The sequence below is a fragment of the Neoarius graeffei genome, chromosome 6 (assembly GCF_027579695.1).
Source record: "Neoarius graeffei isolate fNeoGra1 chromosome 6, fNeoGra1.pri, whole genome shotgun sequence".
NCBI lineage: Eukaryota > Metazoa > Chordata > Actinopteri > Siluriformes > Ariidae > Neoarius > Neoarius graeffei.
Genome location: NC_083574.1, coordinates 80,491,263 through 80,514,278, shown reverse-complemented (window position 1 = coordinate 80,514,278; position 23,016 = coordinate 80,491,263). Strand labels below are relative to the sequence as shown.

The window sequence follows — 23,016 nt, the reverse complement described above, 5'->3', positions numbered from 1 at the left end:
CAATTGATTGTTTATTTAAACAACTTACCACTTATAAAATGATCGGAGCAGACTTTGCTGTGTTTGGAAGGCTGATAATCCTTGCGGTTGATTCTCTCAAGCCATAGATTTCTCCTTTGTATGCTGAGTTTGTTTGCTCGCCTTTGTGCTCCCGTACAGTGGGAATTCCATAAAAGCTCCGCTTGACTTCATCATTTGACCTATTATGACAGCCGTGAATACAACAGGTGTGCACTATTGCTAGCTTTAAATAGCCTACTTGGGTTCTTTTGAAGACTTTGTACTCGCGCGTTACAATGTGTGCTCAGTGACCCGTACGGTAAGCTTGACCTGCAAGATGGCTGCCACTAGGGAATCCCCGACTCTGTGATGTCATGTGAAAACTATCAATTGAGAGAGCCTCTAGTTGACCTAGACCTGTTAGAATTGAAAATGAATGAGGAAATCAACAGAGATATAGTTGAGTATCATATTAGAGATGTGTATGAAGATATACTTGTGGTATTTACAGATGCATCAAAGTTAATAGAAGGTAAAGTTGGTGTTGCATTTGTAATACCTAGCCTGAAGAGCTGTAAAAAAGAAAGATTGAGTAATGATCTTGCAGTTTACACAGCTGAACTAGTAGCTATTCTTATTGCTCTGTCCTGGGTTGAGAGCAACAGGCCAAGGAATGGGGTGCTAATTGCATCAGACTCTGCATCTGCATTGATGAGCATCCAGAGTGCTATGTCTCAGTCCAGACAGGACATTGTTTTAGAAATTGTGCAGATGATAAGTAGACTATTAAACTCTGATAAAAAAATGTCAATTTTTTATGGGTCCCAGCTCATTTAGGAGTACGAAGTAATGAACTAGCTGATAAGAACGCTAAGAAGGCATGTGAATCTCCTGAGATCACTATGGATATTCATTATAGTAAATCTGAAATTAAAACAATAGTCAAGTCAAAGTCCAAGGAAAAATGGCAAAGTGACTGGAATAATGCTAACACTGGTAGGAAATATTACAGTATTCAAAGGTTTGTGGGCGATGCAAGACCAACTGCTAGATCCACTCACGAGGAAAATATTATCTCTAGGATGAGGTTTGGGCACACTGGTTTGGACAGTACTTTATTTCTTTTAAAAAAGCATGCTGATGGAAAGTGTAGTGTATGTGCTGCTGTTGAGACCATAGAGCATGTTATAGAATATTGTGTGAAGTTTGACCAGGAGAGGCAGCAACTTATCCAAGAGCTAGAGGCAGAAAGTGTGCCTTTAAGAATAAATACAATTCTTCAGAAAAATTCAGGCGAAGTTTGCTTTAGGTTTCTGTTTCACGTCTTGGAAGAATCTGATCTGATTAGAAGAATTTAGGTTTTGGTTTTTTTTTTTGTATTACTTAGGTATCCAGACTAACACTCCATTTCGGTAGGTGGCGGTAATACTTCCAAAAGTTGTTTGCCAACCGACATTAAAAAGGAAGAAGAAGCAGAACTGAGCCACTGAGAGTGAGAGCGGAGCAGTGAAAGGAAAAAAAAAGTGGGGAGCCGACTCTCACTCGATGGGAGTTGGCTCTTCTGATTCACTACAAAGCGATGCTTTTGCGCATGGCACGTCACTACACCACAGAGTTGTTTGTCCGATCCTTGGAGCAGATCTATCAGTGACTACGTTTACATGCACATCCAAATCGAGCTGCTGTCGGTAATCGAGCTGAAGGTCCCAGCAGGGTGCCAGAGAAATCCAATCCTACATGCACACAATGAAATCGGGCTATTGTGTGAGGTGCATTGTGCACCCGAGCCACAGGTGGCGCTACACGCCCCATCGTGTTGGTACACTTCCGGTTGTCGTCATGAAGAAGAGCTATTCAAGAGTGTAAACAAAGTTATCAGTTCCGTGTTCTCCATTGCACGTTTTTCTCCCGTCCATGAATTTTAATATATTCAACTCCTTAAGCTGAATGAGCATGAACTCTGTCTCCTCATTGCTCCAGAAGTGCACGTTTCTGCTTGCCTGTGGCAGTGGGGGCGTGGTCAAGCGCCGGTCTGTGACAGGAGGGCGGAGCCAGGGAAGGTGAGTGGCAGAACGACGGTACACCTGACGGTAATTAACCTGTGTTTGTGTGTCTTCCCAGTAACCGCGCCCTATTTAAGGAGGCAGAGGGAGAGCAGAGGGGAGAGCTCATCCCGGGACTAGAACACAGCACGCGTTTGTGCGCGCGCGTGCTTCTCTCAAGAATAAAAGTAGGCTGTTAAACTGAAAAGTCTGACAATAAAAAGCCTATTAGTACCAGAAGCTTTGTCCTGCCGTCCTCTGTGCTCCACCCACACTTCAGAGAGCTCTACATCGCCATTTTCTCTTCTTCGTTTGTTCCTCCTGATCTCTTCTGCCACTTGCTACTACTGTTGTCATGCCGACCGAGGCTGTTGTGTTTCCCGCTTGTGGTCTCGTCACTCGTCACTTCCGGAAGTAGCTCGACAACTAGCTCGATAGGGTATACATGCACAAAGTAGCTCGGCAGAAATCGCATAAACTAGGTCGTGTAGCTCGATTCCGAGAAATCAAGTTCGGTTCAATTTCAGCCGAATTAAGGTGTATACATGGCATTTTGAACTTCGATTTCAGTCGAGCAACGGCAGAAATTCGATTCTCTCTATGTGCATGTAAACGTAGTGAGTGAGTATGGTTGCGCCTAGCTTATTTAAGTTGGTTATAATGTTGTGTGCATCAGAATGGTGTTAAAAGCAGTTATTTTCAGTTGGAAATTCAGGCTAACTATGCTAATCGTTAGCATAGGTTTAACTAGGCTACATGGGCTGATTTATTACATTTTTAAGCCTCATTTATGTCGATTGGTGAATTACTACATGGTGTTATTGTCATTTGCTGCATTTCATACTTCATTTACTTACCTGTGAGTGAACCCTACTGTAAAATATGTTGTCTATCTTGGTTACCTATTGTTAGGATACTTACCTGATCTGCAAACCTGTATAAAAGAAATATATTTGCCACAGTTGGAAACCTGTAGAGAAGAATACTTACCTTTGTTGAAAACCTGAAAAAAAGAGAAAAATACAAGCAATGTTGATGTTGCACATATTTTATTTGATTATAACATTTGTTTGTTTGCTTTTTTTTTTTGTGGTCCAAATCCTGCGCTCTGATTGGCTGGCGAGTGGGTCCTTATCCTACGATATGGACCCCAGTTATGGACCTCTGGCAACTCGCTCGTTCACAGCAACAACAAACATGGTAGCATTTTTTGTCAACATTTATTTAATAAGATTTATTTATAGGATTATCAAAAATCTTATAAATTTTTGCCAGCATTTCTCAGGAGAATAGCATTAATTTTATAGCATGGATAGCGATAATGACCGTCTTCACAGCGAAAGCGAGTTTTACTACCCTGAGGAGGAAGAAGAAATAAAATAAAACATTTCAGGAGAAAGCTAAAAACCTGTAATTTGCTAACACTGAGCAAAAACATGGCTGAATCCTGAATGACTCCTATTTGTATTTAGGGGACTGCATAGGTGGCAAAATGTAGGGTTTTTTTTCCCCTGCCATGGAAGTGCACTTGTATACCGAGGAGAAAGCAATTTGCATTACAGCCGTGAATGAGGATTCAAAATGGCGGCTCGGCTTGGTTTTCCCTTTCGGGCGCTCTCGTTTTCTGTTAGAATTTGGTTAAAAAAAAAATATATATATATATTATTTACTAGCTTAAGGTCGGTCTGTATGGTGAAATACCGTGACCTCGGCCTTGAATACTGACCTCGGCCCAGAGGGTCTCGGTCATACTTTCAAGACCTCGGTCACGGTATTTCACGATACGGACCTCCCAGCTGGTAAATAACATGTATTTTCATTTTTTGTGTTTTTAGTTTTACAAACTTTCAACAAGATTTCAGTAAAATACACTCAACCTGTAATCAAGCCTATGGAGTCTTTGTTTATCTGTCTAAGAATAGAAGTGATGTATCTGCCAGGAGAGAATAAGTACCACCAAGTACTTTCTCCAGTCTACAGACCAATATAGCACAGCCAAGACGACTATGAAAGTGGTCAATATCTGGCCTGTGCTTTTTCAGTATTTCAAAATGTTTGAATGTATTGCTCCCACTCAAAGTTGGCTGGCAATGGCTCATTGCCTCTTCATGATGGGATTATTTTATTATATATATATATATATATATATATATATATATATATATATATATATATATATATATATATATATATAAATAAATTTTTTTTATTTGCATCCTCCCCTGGTTTAACACCACAATGCTCTTGATTGTGAAAAAAAGACACAGGAGGCAGAGGTGGTGACTCGCAGAACTTTTTTTTATTTTATCTCTGAAATTAAACGAGTGCTTTACCTGACCAGCATAGCCAAGACCTGACAAATTACAAATATAAAATTGCAGGACCAAAAGGTCTAAAGCATCAACGGACATCCAATCTATGGGAAAAAAGTAACAACTCTCCTCGTTTATATTTTCTGGTTGTCCATCAATCTGTCTGTCCATGTGCCTGTCTGAGATTCTTGTTAGTGTAATCATTCAAGAACAAGTCATTGTTTTAGACTATTTGTCTCATTTATAGAATTGGCAAATGTCATTTCTCCATATGTACGTGAAAAGACAGTGGCACTATTTGTTTGATATAGACCTCTTGCATGTGACGTCACAGCCGATCCAGATTGTAAACAGACGCCATCTTGTCGGCCAAACGCCATATTTCCGCCTTCTACTTCTGGTTCTACTTCTACCTTTTCTTCTGGAAAACCCTACTATATACAATTCTACTACAATGTCAACTCCACTGAAAATCAATAAAACATAAGACGAGTGGAGTCCTGTGTCCGAGTCCTTCCCTTTCAAGTGTGGGAAACCCATGATGCTCACATACACTTGACAGTAGGCTGCCATGGGACCCTGACAGGCGTGCAAAATGGATTGCTGCTATCAGGTATACCATATATACAGTAATAGTGATAGACTACTGATACTTGATCTAATTAACTGATAATATAAAATATTCAACCATAATAGTGGATATGGCGGCGCATGATGGGGATGCTGCGGCTACAAGCTCTCCCTACCTGTGCACGTTTTTTATGTTTTTTGTGTGTATTTTTGCGTGTTGTTCGTCTGTACCGGACTTCAATATCCACTACAACCATATGGACTTACTGGACATTGGTTTCCAGCAGAAAATGACGGTTTGTAGCGATTTCCATCGCATGCACAACATTCCGGACGAGATAGCGAGACCAGTGGGGTCTCCGTGGATTGTTATCGGGTCTGGCAGGCGAAGGAGGTGGCGTCGGGAGAGGAAGCAAAAGCGAGGCTGCAGAGCTGGCCTGTTGACTAAGCTCAGAAAACAGCCACTCAAACCTCCACTGCCAAGCCTCTACCTCTCCAACGCCAGATCCATGGTAAACAAGACGGACGATTTGGAATTACAGCTGGAATTACCTTATTCTATAATCGGCTGGTCAGTGCTATACTAGATACTACTGATATCTAGTATCAGTACTAGTATTCAATACTTAAGTGACTTACCTGTCCAATGAGGATTGTTATTTTCTTGTTTACAAGATGCCACATCTGAGGGGGGCTGACAAATCCTGAATTTCTGTAAAGATAACTGTCCAGAGATTTATAAGCACACAGTGCTTGACCACTGAACAGCGAGGGAAAGTTAATGAGGTAATTATACACATCTGGGTATTCCACCTCTGGCAGTTCAATATCCACTGAGACGGTCGTGAAAACTACGTCCGGTAATCGATAAGGGTCACTAATCTGTAGGTCATTTATTTTAGACATGTATCTAGTTATCTGCTCATTAGAAAAATGAGCCGTGTAGTCCGTCGGTTGAAATTGATCCATTTTGTATACGAGTGCAACAATATTCAGCTGTGTTGTTGACCGACAAGATGGTGGCTGTTTACATTCCAGCCGGGATTCGGTGACGTGACTGCAAGAGGTCTATTGTGTAGTTTGTTCCTTAGTGTTGATGGCTTTGTCAAACAGCTGATGTCATTTTCCTTTCAGGTCTCTGGTTACGGGTCAAAGGTAAGTTGTTCTTCGGACTGCACAGTTGACACCAACGCTGTGGAAAAAGCAAGTTATTAATTTTTTTTTCCGATTTCTATACTAATTGACTATCATTCCAGAAAAAAAAATACAGCGTAATAAATAACCCTTGCTATAAGACCTGCACACCTACTCAACCAAGAATCATGCATCACTCATGCAAGCAACACACTTTTTTTCTCTATCTAAAAATAAAATTAACCTAAATTTTCACTGAATATAGTTTCTTCTTTTTGTACCAACTGATTACATCCTGGTCAAAACCTGCACCAGAGTTTATTTGTTAACCTCTTTCTCCTGATTACTGTTATGGTAGATCTGGAGCTTATCCCAGGAAAACTGGACAAAATTCAGGAATACAGCCTGGAGGGGATGCTAGTCCACTGCTGGGCAACATGCACATACACACATTAACACATTTATTCACAGCTTGAAGGAATTTAGAATAGCCAATTTACCTAGAGAACCCAGAGAAGAACAAAATAGACACCGCAAAACTGAGACAGCAACACTTTGATATACCATATAGAATTAAAATGATGTGAACTACAATGTTAAAGCAAAAAGCATCATACCATACTTATCAAGGTATAATTGTTATATAGATGCTGTGTTTTACTGCTGACAGTGGGCTATGCAATATTTTAAAGTTGCATCAAATAATTCTGGGTAAAATTAGTGTAATAGTGAGAATTTTCTCCAGGCCTGTAAAAACAGATGTATATATTTTTTTCCCCTTATCAAAATAGTCAGTGCCAAACAGGGTAAAAGTGTAAGTTGCTTGAAATTTACGGGTCTCAGGAAATTCAAGTGGTGAGCAACATGTAATGAAGGGAAGAGAAGTTATGTGGCTATTCTCACCTGCTTGAGGTTACCTTCTGCTTTCCATAAGCGGCCCAATGCCCATGCAGGAACCAGCAGGATGGAGGAGAGGGCCATCAGCCAGCCCAACCCATATGCCCAGGCTGGGTACACATACCAGCGGTTAAACGTCAGAGGCTGGTACTCCACCATGGAATATATGAAAGATATCTTGGATTAAAGGAAGAGAGATAAGTAGTCAGTCAAGTCCACAAATGGGAGCAGGTAGCAGCAATGTTGTATTTGTTTGAAGAGGAAAAAAATTTTCATTGTCCAGGGAAAGGTGTAAAAATGAGCTCTGTAACTGACATGTGGAGAAAATACTGAGAGACCAGGGATATCCAATCATTGTGTGGCTTCTTTAATAATAAATCATTTATTAGTTGCATTATTCAGATTATCTGAAATGGCTTTATCTACTGGTTGTTTGAGGTATGATGAAATATTAGTTAATCTGGGAAGACTAAGCTTCTTTTAGTTAAAGAAGAGAGTGTAACAGCCAAACAGAAGCTTACCAGAAAAAGAAATGGGGTAATGTATTTCCAGCACAGCCTAAAGATGACATGAGGGTATGACCCTGTCATGTCTTCAATGATTTCAGACATTCGTTCAGCCCCTGAAAAGTCACAGCATATAAATGGGGTGAATGCAGGCATGTATTAAAGTTTTAATGGGGTCTTTAATGAAAATTGAATGGGTTTCCTAAAGTAGCAATCAAAAGTTTGGACACCCCTGCTCATTCATAGACACTTTGCACACTATTGGCATTATCTTAACCAGCTTCATGTGGTAGTCACCTGGGATGCTTTTCAATTAACAGGTGTGCCTCATCAAAAGTTAATTAGTACAATTTCCTGCCTTCTTAATGCATTTAAGATCAAACAGTAAATAGTCAAGAATAAAAATACAGTAAATAGCCCTATTAAACAACTGTAGTAATCTATATTTTGGAGCGAAATGCTCAGCTCAGTAAAGAGAAACGACAGTCCATCATTACTTTAAGACACAAAGCATCTTAATTAATAAAGCAAAATAAAATCCCAATTAATTAGGTGTCCAGACTTTTGACTGATCCTGTATTTACCTGTGGAAACAGATTTACATTTACCGATACATTTAGCAAAGGATCCCAGGCATAAAGCCTTATACTTCGTTTGTCTCCACTTCTCAATGTGAGGACTGGTGCTGTATTTATAGTACAATGTGTGAATAAGTAAGCTACAGTATACAAGAGAAGATTGTTTTTGATTCTGTACTCCAGTATTTTAAAGGAATTTGTAACTAAACTGTTTGAATCAAAAGACTCGCAGCCAGATTTATACGTACTGTTCTTAACTCAGGGCACCTTAATATTCAGACAAATCCACATGATCCAAATTAAATTGATCATGTTCAGTACAACTGCAATCACCACCCTTGGCATTCCCACTTCATACCATCAGTGGACACCCTCTCCTGAGTTTTGAACCTCTTCTTTGATGTTTATGCTCATTTCCTGTTTAACTGCAATCTTTTTTTTTTAAAAAAAAGCACATTGATGTATGGTAAAAATGAGTAGCTAAATATCCAATTAATTATTGTCTCCTAAAATGTGTGGACTATGTATAAGCAGAGTCTGACTATTTGACCAATTACAAATGAACGAGAGCACAGCTACTATGTGAAGTGTTTGTGACCCACCAAAGGCCCAGCCCACAGCGAGAGACTGAGACAAAGAAAGGAAGAAGATGCAGGCTCCATTACAGGCATAGTAATCAAACAGCTGAAACACGTACATACCACCCTGCAAGACAGAATGACAAATGAAAATGTAGATCAGACTGTGAGACAAAATAATGACATCTTTGAAGTTACAAAACTTAAAAAAAAAAAAACACACACACACTTTGGGAGAGACAGGTGTCGTCTCACCATCTGAGAATGATGGATGTGTTGGAGGGGTTGGGAAGAAATACACACACACACACACACACACACACACAGTGGTGCTTGAAAGTTTGTGAACCCTTTAGAATTTTCTATCTTTCTGCACAAATATAACCTAAAACTTCAGATTTTCACACAAGTCCTAAAGGTAGATAAAGAGAACCCAGTTAAACAAATGAGACAAAAATATTATACATGGTCATTTATTTATTAAGAAATGATCCAATATTACATATCTGTGAGTGGCAAAAGTATATGAACCTTTGCTTTCAGTATCTGGTGTGACCCCCTTGTGCAGCAATAACTAAATGTTTCCGGGAACTGTTGATCAGTCCTGCATACCGGCTTGGAGGAACTTTATCCCATTCCTCCATACAGAACAGCTTCAACTCTTGGATGTTGGTAATTTCCTCACATGAACTGCTCGCTTCAGGTCCTTCCACAACATTTCGATTGGATTAAGGTCAGGACTTTGACTTGGCCATTCCAGAACATAACTTTTTATTCTTCTTTAACCATTACCCACCTTCTCTTGAGATTCGGTTCATGGACAGATGTCCTGACATTTTCCTTTAGAATTGGCTGGTATAATTCAGAATTCATTGTTCCATCAATGATGGCAAGCTGTCCTGGCCCAGATGCAGCAAGACGGGCCCAAACCATGATACTACCTCCACCATGTTACACAGATGGGTTCTTATGCTGGAATGCAGTGTTTTCCATTCTCCAAACATAAGGCTTCTCATTTAAACCAAAAAGTTCTATTTTGGTCTCATCCGTCATCAAAACATTTTTCCAATAGCCGTCTGGCTTGTCCACGTGATCTTTAGCAAACTGCAGACGAACAGCAATGTTCTTTTTGGAGAGCCATGGCTTTCTCCTTGCAACCCTGCCATGCACACCATTTGTTGTTCAGTGTTCTCCTGATGGTAGACTCATGAACATTGGTTAATATTAAGCCAATGTGAGCGAGGCCTTCAGTTGCTTAGAAGTTATCCTGGGGTCCTTTGTGACCTTGCCGACTATTACACGCCTTGCTCTTGGAGTAATCTTCGTTGGTCGACCACTCCTGGGGAGGGTAACGATGGTCTTGAATTTCCTCCCTTTGTACACAATCTGTCTGACTGTGGATTGGAGGAGTTCAAAGCCTTTAGAGATGGTTTTGTAACCTTTTCCAGCCTGATGAGCATCAACAATGCTTTTTCTGAGGTCCTCAGAAATCTCCTTTGTTCGTGCCATGATACACTTCTACAAACATGTGTTGTGAAGATCAGACTTTGATAGATCCCTGTTCTTTAAATAAAACAGGGTGCCCACTCACACCTGATTGTCATCCTATTGATTGAAAACACCTGACTCTAATTTCGCATACTTTTGCCACTCAGACATATGGGATGATTTTCCTCAATAAGTAAATGACCAAGTATGATATTTTTGTCTCATTTGTTTAACTGGGTTCTCTTTATCTACGTTTAGGACTTGTGAAAATCTGATGATGTTTTACGTCATATTTATGCAGAAATCTACAAAATTCTTAAGGGTTCACAAACTGTCAAGCACCTGTGTGTGTGTATATATATATATGTGTGTGTGTGTGTGTGTGTGTGTGTGTGTGTGTGTGTGTGTGTGTGTGTATTTATTTATTTATTTTACATTTGCCTATAGTTGTGAGAGAAATTCCCTCAAATGTGTAAATGTAAACAATATGTAAATCATCAATCTATTATCTGTAGCGCTTATCCTGTTCTACAGGGTTGCAGGTGAGCTGGAGCCTATCCCAGCTGACTATGGATGAGAGGTGTGGTACCCCCTGGACAAGTTGCCAGGTTATCGCAGGGCTGAGACATAGACACAAACAACCGTTCACACCTACGGTCAATTTAGAGCCATCAATTAGCCTAACCTGCATGTCTTTGGACTGTGGGAGAAACCAGAGCACCCGGAGGAAACCCACACAGACAGGGGGAGAATATGCAAACTCCACATAGATAGGCCCCCGTCAGCCACGGGGCTTAAACCCAGGACCTTCTTGCTGTGAGGCGACAGTGCCAAACATTACACCACCGTGCCGCCATACGTAAATCAATCCATGTTCATATATGAAATGTAGATATATGAAACTTTTTGCTTTGTCTGCGGAATCTCAATGTTGCAAAAAGCCAAACTTCTCACACTGTTCCGCAGACACAGCCAAAAGAAGTCCAGAAAACACATCCTGACTCAAATGAAATGAGACTCAAGTGAAGTATATTTCATAGTCTCATCTCCTCTCATCATCTCTAGCCGCTTTATCCTGTTCTACAGGGTCGCAGGCAAGCTGGAGCCTATCCCAGCTGACTACGGGCGAAAGGCGGGGTACACCCTGGACAAGTCGCCAGGTCATCGCAGGGCTGACACATCGACACAGACAATCATTCACACTCACACCTACGGTCAATTTAAAGTCACCAGTTAACCCAACTGTGGGGGAAACCAGAGCACCCGGAGGAAACCCACGCGGACACGGGGAGAACATGCAAACTCCGCGCAGAAAAGCCCTTGCCGGCCACGGGGCTCGAACCTGGACCTTCTTGCTGTGAGGCGACAGCGCTAAACACTACACCACTGTGCCACCCATATTTCATAGTATTTTTGTGAAATTATTTCTCTAGTGTTTTATTCATTCTCATTCCCTCATACTTTAAGATCCCACAAGTGCTATTGGCAACTTAGCATCTTTTACAATAGATAGTTTTGACTGCAGTGACTGGCAAGTTTCTTTGTTTCTACCCTCATATTGGTTATTATTTCTTAATTTTCCCCACCTCTGTGACCATGATCAGTTGGCTGAAGAAGCAGACAATGCAGAAAAGAAGCAGGAAGATTTCTCGGGATCCAGTTCTACGTAGCACGTTTGGCAAAATGTCCGTCAGTGATGTCATTATCATGTGGATTAAAATAAACTGGAAAACCATACAAGTACAAAATATGCTTAAGAGTTTAACTGTTCAAAACTATTTCTGAAGATAAAGCACAATGTCTGTGAGCTCTTTTGGCATGATGATGAAATGGAAAACAATCAAACAAAAGTCACAAGGTAAAGGAGAGGTGGCCAAGAAAAGAAAGAGGCATGAAAATGCATCACTGAAGATACATGTGCAAACAACATTGACTATGTCTTGATTCATGACAAGACAATGGCATAAATCATTATAGATGCCACTGACATCCATAATGTAAGGCACAGCCATGATTGCTTAATTAACATTTCAATTGCTTAATTATTATTTAAGGTATTACAACCCCGATTCCAAAAAAGTTGGGACAAAGTACAAATTGCAAATAAAAATGGAATGCAATAATTTACAAATCTCAAAAACTGATATTGTATTCACAATAGAACATAGATATGCAAAATACGATAGGGGTATCGCACCTGGCTCACCTCTACAGGTACTCGGCCCTGCACCATCTGTGAGCCAGTGGCATCGCTCTCTCTCTTTCTCCTTCCCAACATATCAAATGTCGAAAGTGAGACATTTTGAAATTTCATGCCAAATATTGGCTCATTTGAAATTTCATGACAGTAACACATCTCAAAAAAGTTGGGACAGGGGCAATAAGAGACTGGAAAAGTTAAAGGTACAAAAAACAGCTGGAGGACCAAATTGCAACTCATTAGGTCAATTGGCAATAGGTCATTAACATGACTGGGTATAAAAAGAGCATCTTGGAGTGACAGCGGCTCTCAGAAGTAAAGATGGGAAGAGGATCACCAATCCCCCTAATTCTGCACTGACAAATAGTGGAGCAATATCAGAAAGGAGTTCGACAGTGTAAAATTGCAAAGAGTTTGAGCATATCATCTACAGTGCATAATATCATCAAAAGATTCAGAGAATCTGGAAGAATCTCTGTGCGTAAGGGTCAAGGCCGGAAAACCATACTGGGTGCCCATGATCTTTGGGCCCTTAGACGGCACTGCATCACATACAGGTATGCTTCTGTATTGGAAATCACAAAATGGGCTCAAGAATATTTCCAGAGAACATTATCTGTGAACACAATTCACCGTGCCATCCGCCGTTGCCAGCTAAAACTCTATAGTTCAAAGAAGAAGCTGTATCTAAACATGATCCAGAAGCGCAGACGTCTTCTCTGGGCCAAGGCTCATTTAAAATGGACTGTGGCAAAGTGGAAAACTGTTCCATGGTCAGACGAATCAAAATTTGAAGTTCTTTATGGAAATCAGGGACGCCGTGTCATTCAGACTAAAGAGGAGAAGGACGACCCAAGTTGTTATCAGCACTCCGTTCAGAAGCCTGCATCTCTGATGGTATGGAGTTGCATTAGTGCGTGTGGTATGGGCAGCTTACACATCTGGAAAGACACCATCAATGCTGAAAGGTATATCCAGGTTCTAGAGCAACATATGCTCCCATCCACACGACGTCTCTTTCAGGGAAGACCTTGCATTTTCCAACATGACAATGCCAAACCACATACTGCATCAATTACAGCATCATGGCTGCGTAGAAGAAGGGTCCGGGTACTGAACTGGCCAGGCTGCAGTCCAGATCTTTCACCCATAGAAAACATTTGGCGCATCATAAAACGGAAGATATGACAAAAAAGAACGAAGACAGTTGAGCAACTATATAGAATCCTACATTAGACAAGAATGGGTTAACATTCCTATCCCTAAACTTGAGCAACTTGTCTCCTCAGTCCCCAGATGTTTACAGACTGTTGTAAAGAGAAAAGGAGATGTCTCACAGTGGTAAACATGGCCTTGTCCCAACTTTTTTGAGATGTGTTGTCATGAAATTTAAAATCACCTCATTTTTCTCTTTAAATGATACATTTTCTCAGTTTAAACATTTGATATGTCATCTATGTTCTATTCTGAATAAAATATGGAATTTTGAAACTTCATCATTGCATTCTGTTTTTATTTACAATTTGTACTTTGTCCCAACTTTTTTGGAATCAGGGTTGTATTTTGAAACCCTAAATACACTGTCTCTGGGTGTGTGTGCATGCACCTGTGTGTCCAGACCAAGTAAAATAATCATAATGAAGAACAACACAGCCCACAGCTGAGGCAAAGGCATCAAAGCCACAGCCTGAGGATAAGCTACAAAAGCTAGGCCAGGACCTGAGGGAAAGAAATTGGAATAAGAAATTTACATACAGAAGGTGTGGCTATTTAATAACAAGACTGATGCTGTTATTCAATTTTAAAGAATAAAATGTATATTTCAATTCCTTTCTCCTTTGATATATTCCACTTCTGCAACTGCACACTGCTGTATTCTTGTCTTCCACTGATTAATGCAGTGCGGTAGGTCTTCTTTTGTTAGTTGTCTCAGAAGGACTGTCACTGTCTTTGTCATTTCTGGAAAAGACTCAATAAGGGTTCTGTGGCAGCGGGGGCGTGGCTGAGCGTCGGTTTGTGAATGGAGGGCGGAGTCGGGGAAGGCGAGTGGTTGAATCGCTACACCTGTTGTCAATTAATGTGTGTTTGTATGTCTCTTGCAGTGACAGCGCTCCATAAAAGGAGTAAGGGAGCAGAGGACGAGAGATTGGGACCGGAGCACGATGTGTGTGTGTGTGTGTGTGTGTGTGTGTGTGTGTGTGTGTGTGTGTGTGTGTGTGTGTGTGTGTGACTGTCCCAAGTGAGAAAGTATTGTGTTGAAAAGCCAAGTAAAAACCAAATCTGAATGCTAACAACAGCCTGCCATACTTCTGTGCTCCACCCACATCCGGGCAGCTTTGACAGTGGTGCCGAAACCCAGGAATGCAGAAGGGAACCCCTCCCATGGAGTCCTCGCCCTTTAAAGACCTCATCCATGCCCTCGCCACAGCACAGCAGAACCAGCAACAAGTGCTGATCGCCTTCCGAAAGGAGCAGGAACAATGGTTTGAAGCCTTGATGCTGGCCCAACATGAAGACTGCCAGGCATTCCAGCACCTACTCACATCGGCGGGATCCACGACCACCACTGTAGTGGACCCTCCCCACCTCACTCTAACAAAGATGGGTCCGCACGACAATCCAGAAGCCTTCCTCGCGCTCTTTGAGCAAGCAGCGGAGACATGGGGTTGGCCAGTTGAGCTGCGCTGCAGCTCCCCATCGACAACCGGCTTGTATATGCGGACTTCAAGAAAGCCATCCTCTAGCGTGTCGGCCGCTTCCCGGAGCAACAGTGTCAGTGCTTCTGCTGCGCTTGGAGGAGGTCGGCCAGCCATTTGTGCTAGGCCAACTCCAGGACGCCTGCCAGCAGAGGCTGAGGGCAGACGACTATGATGCAGAAAGAATCACCAACCTGGTGACACTGGAACAGTTCATCGCGTGACTTCCGGAAGGATCGGCGGAGTGTGTCCAGTGTCCTCACCCAGCATCACTGGATCAAGCCATCGAGCTGGCGCAGGACCACATGGTGGCGGTTCCAATGGCAGGAAGCCATGCTTCTCCTTCTCTCCCCTCTGTCTGTCTCTCTGTTTCCCGTCCTCGCCATGTTTCCCCCACCACGAAGGCAGGGGTCGGCTCCCCTCAGCCGGCCTGACACACCTGTAGTGGCCTCCTGTTTCCTCCTTGCTTGTCTTTGTCTCCCCCATCCCCCCCAGGTGAGTGATGTCCATAACACCAGTGCAGAGGGAGAGCCTGGGCTGGTGTGCTGGCTCTGCGGGGAGCCAGGACATCTCCAACATCGATGCTCCGCGATGGAGGTGGTCGTGGTGGTCCAGCTCCCTGACTCCCCAGAAACCGCCCTTGATCGGGCCGGAGCGTATCGTATACCGGTAAGTGTCCAGGGGGATATGTATCAGGCCGTGGTGGATTGCGGCTGTAACCAGACCTCAATTCACCAAAGCCTGGTGCAAGGTGAGGCATTGGAGAGAGCAGAAGTGGTGAAGGTATTTTGTGTGCATGGGGATGTTCACAACTACCCTTTAGTGTCTGTCCACCTTCTCTTTCGGGGAGAAAAGCATAGTGTCAAGGCAGCTGTTAATCTCACCCACTCACTGATTTTGGGGACTGATTGGCCAGGATTTAAAGAGTTAATGAAACACACAGTAAGAAGTGGATCCTGCAGTAATGCGTCTCGGGAAGATCCCGGACTAGCATTGGCAGGAGAAGCTGTCATAGAACCATCTATGTCAGTACCGCGTCAGGGCGGTATGCAGTGCAAGGAGCACCCCGCCCCTCCTCCCTCTCTTGGGGATTCCCTTGACGATTTCCCGTTCACGAGACGGGATTCTGCAGCATGCATTTGACCAAGTGAGAGTAATCGATGGTCAAGTTCTCCAGCCAAATGCGACTCCGGCCTTCTCGTACTTTTATATTATTCAGGATAGGTTATACCAGGTGACACAGGACACGCAAACTGATGAAAAGATAAGTTATTAATCCCAAAGAGCCACCAGGAACTCCATATTCCATGCGGCTCACTTTAATCCCATGGCCGGACACTTAGGGCAGGACAAAACACTAGCCTGAATAATGGCCAGGGATTCACGGGGATGTCCGTCAGTGGCATGCGGCGTGCTGCGAATGCCAATTAGTAAATCCTGCAGCCACTCTAAAAGTGCCTTTGCGCCCCCTCCCTTTGATCGAGACCCCTTTTGAAAGAATCAGGATGGATCTCATCGGGCCATTAGTTTGGTCAGCACGGGGATATCGCTTTATTTTAGTTCTGGCGGACGATGCAACGCGATATCCGGAAGCATTGCCTCTCCGGAATATCTCAGCACGCAGTATTGCAGAAGCGCTTTTCCGTATTATCTCCTGGGTCGGGATTCCGAAAGAAATCCTGACAGACCAAGGCACTACATTTATGTCACGCACACTATGTGAACTGTATGGGCTATTGGGGATTAAGCTTATCTGCACCAGTGTCTGTCACCCACAAATGGGTGGCTTATACCCCTTTTCCACCAAATCAGTTCCAGGGCTGGTTCGGGGCCAGTGCTGGTTCACAACTCGTTCAACTTGCGAGCCAGCTGAGAACCAGTTTGCTTTTCCATAGCTTGTGGCGCTAAGGGGAGCCACATCATTATGTCGCTGTATACATCAGTTACATTGCTGTATACGTCAGTTACGTCGTTGCGTTTGCATAAACCTTGGTGCGAATAACGAAGCAACAACAACAACAACAACACGAAGAAGAAGCAGCAACAACAACAACAATAATGGATGACTTAGTTTGTACAGCTGCTGCTTCTCATCGCTTAAAAATGGCGACCTTTCGCGGTCTTGCGATTTGTCGTTGGTCTTAACAACTCTTTCCTCTGGCCCAGCAAAGAGCTGGTGCTAGCCTGGAACCGGTTTTTCTGGCCCCAGAGCCAGTTCTTTGTCAGTGGAAACAGAAAACCTGGTTCCAAACTAAGCACTGGCCCCGAACCAGCCCTGGAACTGCTTTGGTGGAAAAGGGGCATTAGTGGAACGTTTTAATCAAATACTCAGAAACATAATTTGGAAGTTCCTAAGTGAGGATCCACGTAATTGGGATAATTGGCTCGAGCCCATTATTTGCAGTATGAGAGGTCCCGCAAGCTTCCACAGGTTCCGGGTTCGAACCCAGCGGCCGGTGAGGGCCTTTCTGTGTGGAGTTTGCATGTTCTCCCCGTGTCTGCGTGGGTTTCCTCCGGGTGCTCCGGTTTCCCCCACAATCCAAAGACATGCAGTTAGGTTGACGTGGGGCGGCCTTGGGCTGAGGTGCCCTTGAGCAAGGTACCTGACCCCTGACTGCTCCCCGGGCGCTTTGGTGTGGCTGCCCACTGCTCTGAGTGTGTGCGTGTGTTCACTGCTTCAGATGGGTTAAATGCAGAGGATGAATTTCACTGTGCTTGAAGTGTGCATGTGACGAATAAAGGTTTCTTTTTTCTTTCTTAGGTTTTTCACCATTCAAATTATTATATGGGTAGAAGCCGCATGGCATTTTGGACATGCTACGTGAAATTGGAGGTATCCCAGTTGCAGAAGGAATTTTCCAATGTGTTTTCGCCCCTGCCCGGCCGCAACCACCTCATAGAACACCACATTGAGATGCCCCCGGGAGTGGTAGTGCGCAGCTGCCCTTACCGCCTGCCCGAACACACAAAAAAAGTGGTTCAGGATGAACTCAAGGCCATGCTCAAAATGGGCATAATCAAGGAGTCCCCCAGTGACTGGAGCAGGCCAGCGGTCCTGGTTCCCAAGACCGATTGATCGGTCTGGTTCTGTGTGGACTATAGAAAGGTCGATGCGGTGTCTAAATTCGACGCCTACCCTATGCCTCGCATTGACGAGCTGCTCGATCGATTGGGCACTGCTCGTTTTTACTCGACACTGGATTTAAGGAAAGGATATTGGCAGATCCCCTTGTTTTCTCTCAGGATAGAGGAGTCAGTCTTTTTCACACTGTTTAGGTTACAACAATTCATCACACTTCATTTTGGGTTGTTTTGGGCTCCCATGACGTTCCACCGGCTCATGGACAGGGTTCTCCGCCCCCACACCGCCGACGCAGCCGCGTACCTAGACGATATTATCATCTATAGCAATGATTGGCCGCGGCACCCTGAACACCTTAGGGCTGTCCTAAAGTCACTGAAGCATGCAGGTCTCACAGCTAACCCAAAAGAGTGTGCAATTGGGTGGGTGGAAGTACAGCATCTGGGTTTCCACTTAAGTCACGGGCAGGTGCGTCCTCAAATTAACAAGACTGCAGTGATTGTGGAATGCCTAAGGGTCAAGACCAAAAAGGGAATGAAACAGTTCCTGGGGCTGGCTGGTTACTATCGTAGGTTCATACCTAATTATTCAGACATCACCAGTCCGCTGACTGATCTCACTAAAAAGGGAGCACTAGATCCGGTCTAGTGGACAGAGCAATGCCAACAGGCTTTCTCTAGGGTAAAGGCTGCACTGTGTGGGGGGCCACTTTTACACTCCCCTGACTTTTCTCTCCTCTTTGTTTTACAGATGGATGCATCGGACAGGGGGCTGTTCTGTCCCAGAAGGTGGAGGTGGAGGAATGTCCTGTGCTGTATGTTAGCTGAAAGTTGTCAATGCGTGAAAGCAAGTACAGCATGATAGAGAAAGAGTGCTTGGCCATCAAGTGGATCGTCCTCGCCCTCTGGTACTACCTACTTGGATGCCCTTTCACCCTCTGTTTGGACCACACACCCCTCCAGTGGCTCCACTGCATGAAGGATGCCAAAGCGCAGATCACCCGTTGGTATTTCACCCTCCAGCCATTCAAATTTGAGGTGGTCCACAGGCCGGGGGCACAGATGGTGCTGGCAGACTTCCTGTCCTGTGAAGGGGGGGGGGGGTCCACTGCAGGCTGGATGGCTCCCTGGCCTGAGTCGGGCAGTGGGAGTATGTGGCAGCGGGGGCATGGCTGAGCATCGGTTTGTGACTGGAGGCCGGAGTCAGGGAAGGTGAGTGGCCTAATCACTACACCTGTTGTCAATTAATGTGTGTTTGTGTGTCTCTTGCAGTGACGGCGCTCTATAAAATGAGTAAGAGAGCAGAAGACAAGAGATTGGGACCAGAGCACGACGGTGTGTGTGTGTTTGAGTGTCTGTGTGACTGTCCCAAGTGAGAAAGTATTGTGCTGAAAAGCCAAATAAAAACAAATCTGAACGCTAACAACAGCCTGCCATACTTCTGTGCTCCACCCACATCTGGGCAGCTTCGACAGGTTCCCTCAAGAGCAAGTGTGATTTGAAGGAAAACAAAAGTCACATGGTGCTAGACAACGTGAACAGGGAGGGTGGTCAAGTACTGCGACGTGTTTGTCACCCAAAAACTACTCCACCTAGAGTCCAGTGCACTGGAAAACACCTTCAACAAAGATGAAGAATGTTTGATAAAGCAAGTCAAAGTTCAAGACCATGTTGATTGTTTTCTTTGATGTTAAGGACATATAATTTTAAAGAATTGGGGTCCAGATGGGGGAACAGTGAACCCACACTATTACAAACGGACTCTAGAAACTTTGCGAGAAAGGATAGAAGGATAGGTGTCAGAAGAAAGGATATGGAAAAATAGGGTACAGCTGTGGGAAAATAGTTTCATCCTTCATCTGGACAATGTGCCAGCATACTAAGAAGAGGAAACCTTTATTTGTCACATGCACACTCACAGTGAAATTTGTTCTCTGCATTTAACCCATTTGAAGCAGTAAACACATGCATGCACACATGCAAGTGAGCAATGAGCACACATGCATACCCAGAGCAGTGGGCAGCTATGCTACAGTGCCCAGGGAACAGTTAAGGATTAGGTCCCTTGCTCAAGGGCATTTCAGCCCAAGGCCTCCCCATGTTAACCTAACCACATGTCTTTGAACTGTGGGGGAAACCGGAGCACCTGGAGGAAACCCTGGCAGACATGGGGAGAACATGCAAACTCCACACAGAAATGCCCGCCACAGGCCGCTGGGATCGAACCGAGAACCTTCTTGTTGTGAGGCGACAGTGCTAACCACTACACTACCGTGCAGCCACTCAGCCATCTGTTTGTGGGTGACAGACACTGGTGCAGATAGGCTTAATCCCCAATAGCCCATACAGTTTGCGTAGTGTCTCATCTCATTATCTCTAGCCGCTTTATCCTGTTCTACAGGGTCGCAGGCAAGCTGGAGCCTATCCCGGCTGGCTATGGGCGAAAGGCGGGGTACACCTTGGACAAGTCGCCAGGTCATCACAGGGCTGACACAGACACAGAAAACCATTCACACTCCCATTCACACCTACGGTCAATTTAGAGTCACCAGTTAACCTAACCTGCATGTCTTTGGACTGTGGGGGAAACCAGAGCACCCAGAGGAAACCCACACGGACACGGGGAGAACATGCAAACTCCACACAGAAAGGCCCCCACAGGCCACTGGGATCAAACCCAGAACCTTCTTGTTGTGAGGCAACAGTGCTAACCATTACACCACTATGCAGCCATCCATTTGTAGGTGACAGACACTGGTGCAGATAGGCTTAATCCCCAATAGCCCATGCAGTTTGTGTAGTGTGTGTGACTGTAAATGTAGTGTCTTGGTCTGTCAGGATTTCTTTCGGAATCCCGACCTGGGAGAAAATATGGAAGAATGCTAACGCAATACTACGTGCTGAGATATTGCAGAGAGGCACTGCTTCCGGATATCACGTTGCATCGTCCACCAGAACTAAAATAAAGCAATATCCCCGTGCTGACCGATCTAATGGCCCGACGAGATCCATCCCGATTATTTCAAAAGGGGTCATGATCAAAGGGAGGGGGTGCAAAGGCACTTTTGGAGTGGCCGTGGGATTTACTAATTGGCATAAGAACATTACATGGTGGTGTGAAGGTATGAAGTTCATCTCATTTTGAAAAATATATTACTCCTTTGCTTCACACACTTGTGAAATATACATTCACCACTCAAAGATAAACTTCCTATCTTCATGCGACCATGTCACATCCTCTATATACTACACACACACTTTTTTTTTCCCCCCAGAAGTAATACCTGACTCTGCCACATCCTCTATAGGAACACCTTGCACATGAGCCATGAAGCCCAGAACTGAAAACACTGCAAAGCCTGCTACAACACTGGTACCACTGTTTAGCAGACACAGCCAAAAGCAGTCCCTAAAACACAGATACATGATTATATTACAATCAATGAGGCAAAATATCTATGGTATTCTTGCTAATGTATTTTATTATCTACAACTCTAACTATAAGGCCCTTTTTGGATTATATCACAATTAAAATGATTTGTGATTTATTTTACTTTCAGTAGTTTTATAACCAGTGACGAGCCAGTGAGGCTGAGAAGTTCCTGATGACTAGATAGTTCTTTTTTTCATCACTGTAGGACTTTTGTTGCTGGTGTTTTTAAGAAAGGGATTATTTGCAAGACAAATGTACTACACTGAGCAATGGCCTGAAGTCAAGTATAATCACATTTGTTATTTACTGTGCATGGCTGAACCCAAGATGGCTTACAGTTGAATGTTTGTGTCTCTCAGAAAGGAACTGTAGATTTGTATCAATAATTTGATCATGTTTTCCATTAAAGAGAACTAACATTTACCACATAACTTAACCTTAACAAACCATCAGCTTTAGCCTTAACACACAAATCACTGTTTTTTAAAACAATTATTATTAAAGTAAGACACCTGCATTATGATATATAATTAATGTAAAATATTCAGCTTATGGGGGCTCATTTAATCAGGCTTATTTATATCAATGACCTAATAATCACCCTTTAATAACATGTAAGTTAATCCATTTTGTTTGTTTGTTTTTAGTGCAAAACATTATTATTACTAATCCCATTTACAGAAAAGTTGGGATATTTTCCAAAATGCAATAAAAACAAAAATATGATTTGTTAACTCACTTGAGCCTTTATTTAACTGACAAAAGTACAAAGAAAATATATTCAATAGTTTTACTGACCAACATAATTGTAATCTCATCTCATTATCTGTAGCCGCTTTATCCTGTTCTACAGGGTCGCAGGCAAGCTGGAGCCTATCCCAGCTGACTACGGGCGAAAGGCGGGGTACACCCTGGACAAATCGCCAGGTCATCACTGGGCTGACACATAGACACAGACAACCATTCACACTCACATTCACACCTACGGTCAATTTAGAGTCACCAGTTAACCTAACCTGCATGTCTTTGGACTGTGGGGGAAACCGGAGCACCCGGAGGAAACCCACGCAGACACGGGGAGAACATGCAAACTCCACACAGAAAGGCCCTCGCCGGCCACGGGGCTCGAACCCGGACCTTCTTGCTGTGAGGCGACAGTGCTAACCAGTACACCACCGTGCCGCCCCCCAACATAATTGTCACTCAAAAAAAGTTGGGACTGAGGCATTATTACCATTGTATTGCATAATCTTTCCTTTTAATAACACTTTTTAACAGGGATGAGAATTTCCGCTGATCGGCGGATTTCCGACTGTTTCAGACCAAAATGCTCGTTTTTGAGATCGATGTTAATTTGTTGAGAAATTTTCGGGGGGGGGGGGGGGGGGGGGGGTGTATGGTTAACGATCTGTGGTCACCTTATAACGCAGACATCCCAAGTCTCCTGGAAGTTCCGGGAGTCTCCCGCATATTGATAGTGGCTCCCTGATGCCCGCAAAT

The 23,016-nt window shown here is 43.6% G+C and overlaps 1 protein-coding gene across 1 annotated transcript in view; it reads right to left on the bottom strand.

Moving 5' to 3' along the window:
* Positions 1–6,029: 6,029 nt before the first annotated feature.
* The window catches only part of LOC132888103 (sodium- and chloride-dependent GABA transporter 3-like), a 77,333-nt gene continuing 60,346 nt past the window's right edge, over positions 6,030–23,016 (bottom strand). The window contains exons 8-14 of the mRNA XM_060924096.1: positions 21,367–21,491; positions 13,912–14,024; positions 11,692–11,829; positions 8,642–8,744; positions 7,477–7,577; positions 6,962–7,132; positions 6,030–6,116 (exon numbers count right to left, since the gene is read on the bottom strand). Of these exons, the coding sequence (XP_060780079.1) occupies positions 6,030–6,116; positions 6,962–7,132; positions 7,477–7,577; positions 8,642–8,744; positions 11,692–11,829; positions 13,912–14,024; positions 21,367–21,491 (838 nt within the window). The remainder of the gene's footprint in view (positions 6,117–6,961; positions 7,133–7,476; positions 7,578–8,641; positions 8,745–11,691; positions 11,830–13,911; positions 14,025–21,366; positions 21,492–23,016) is intronic.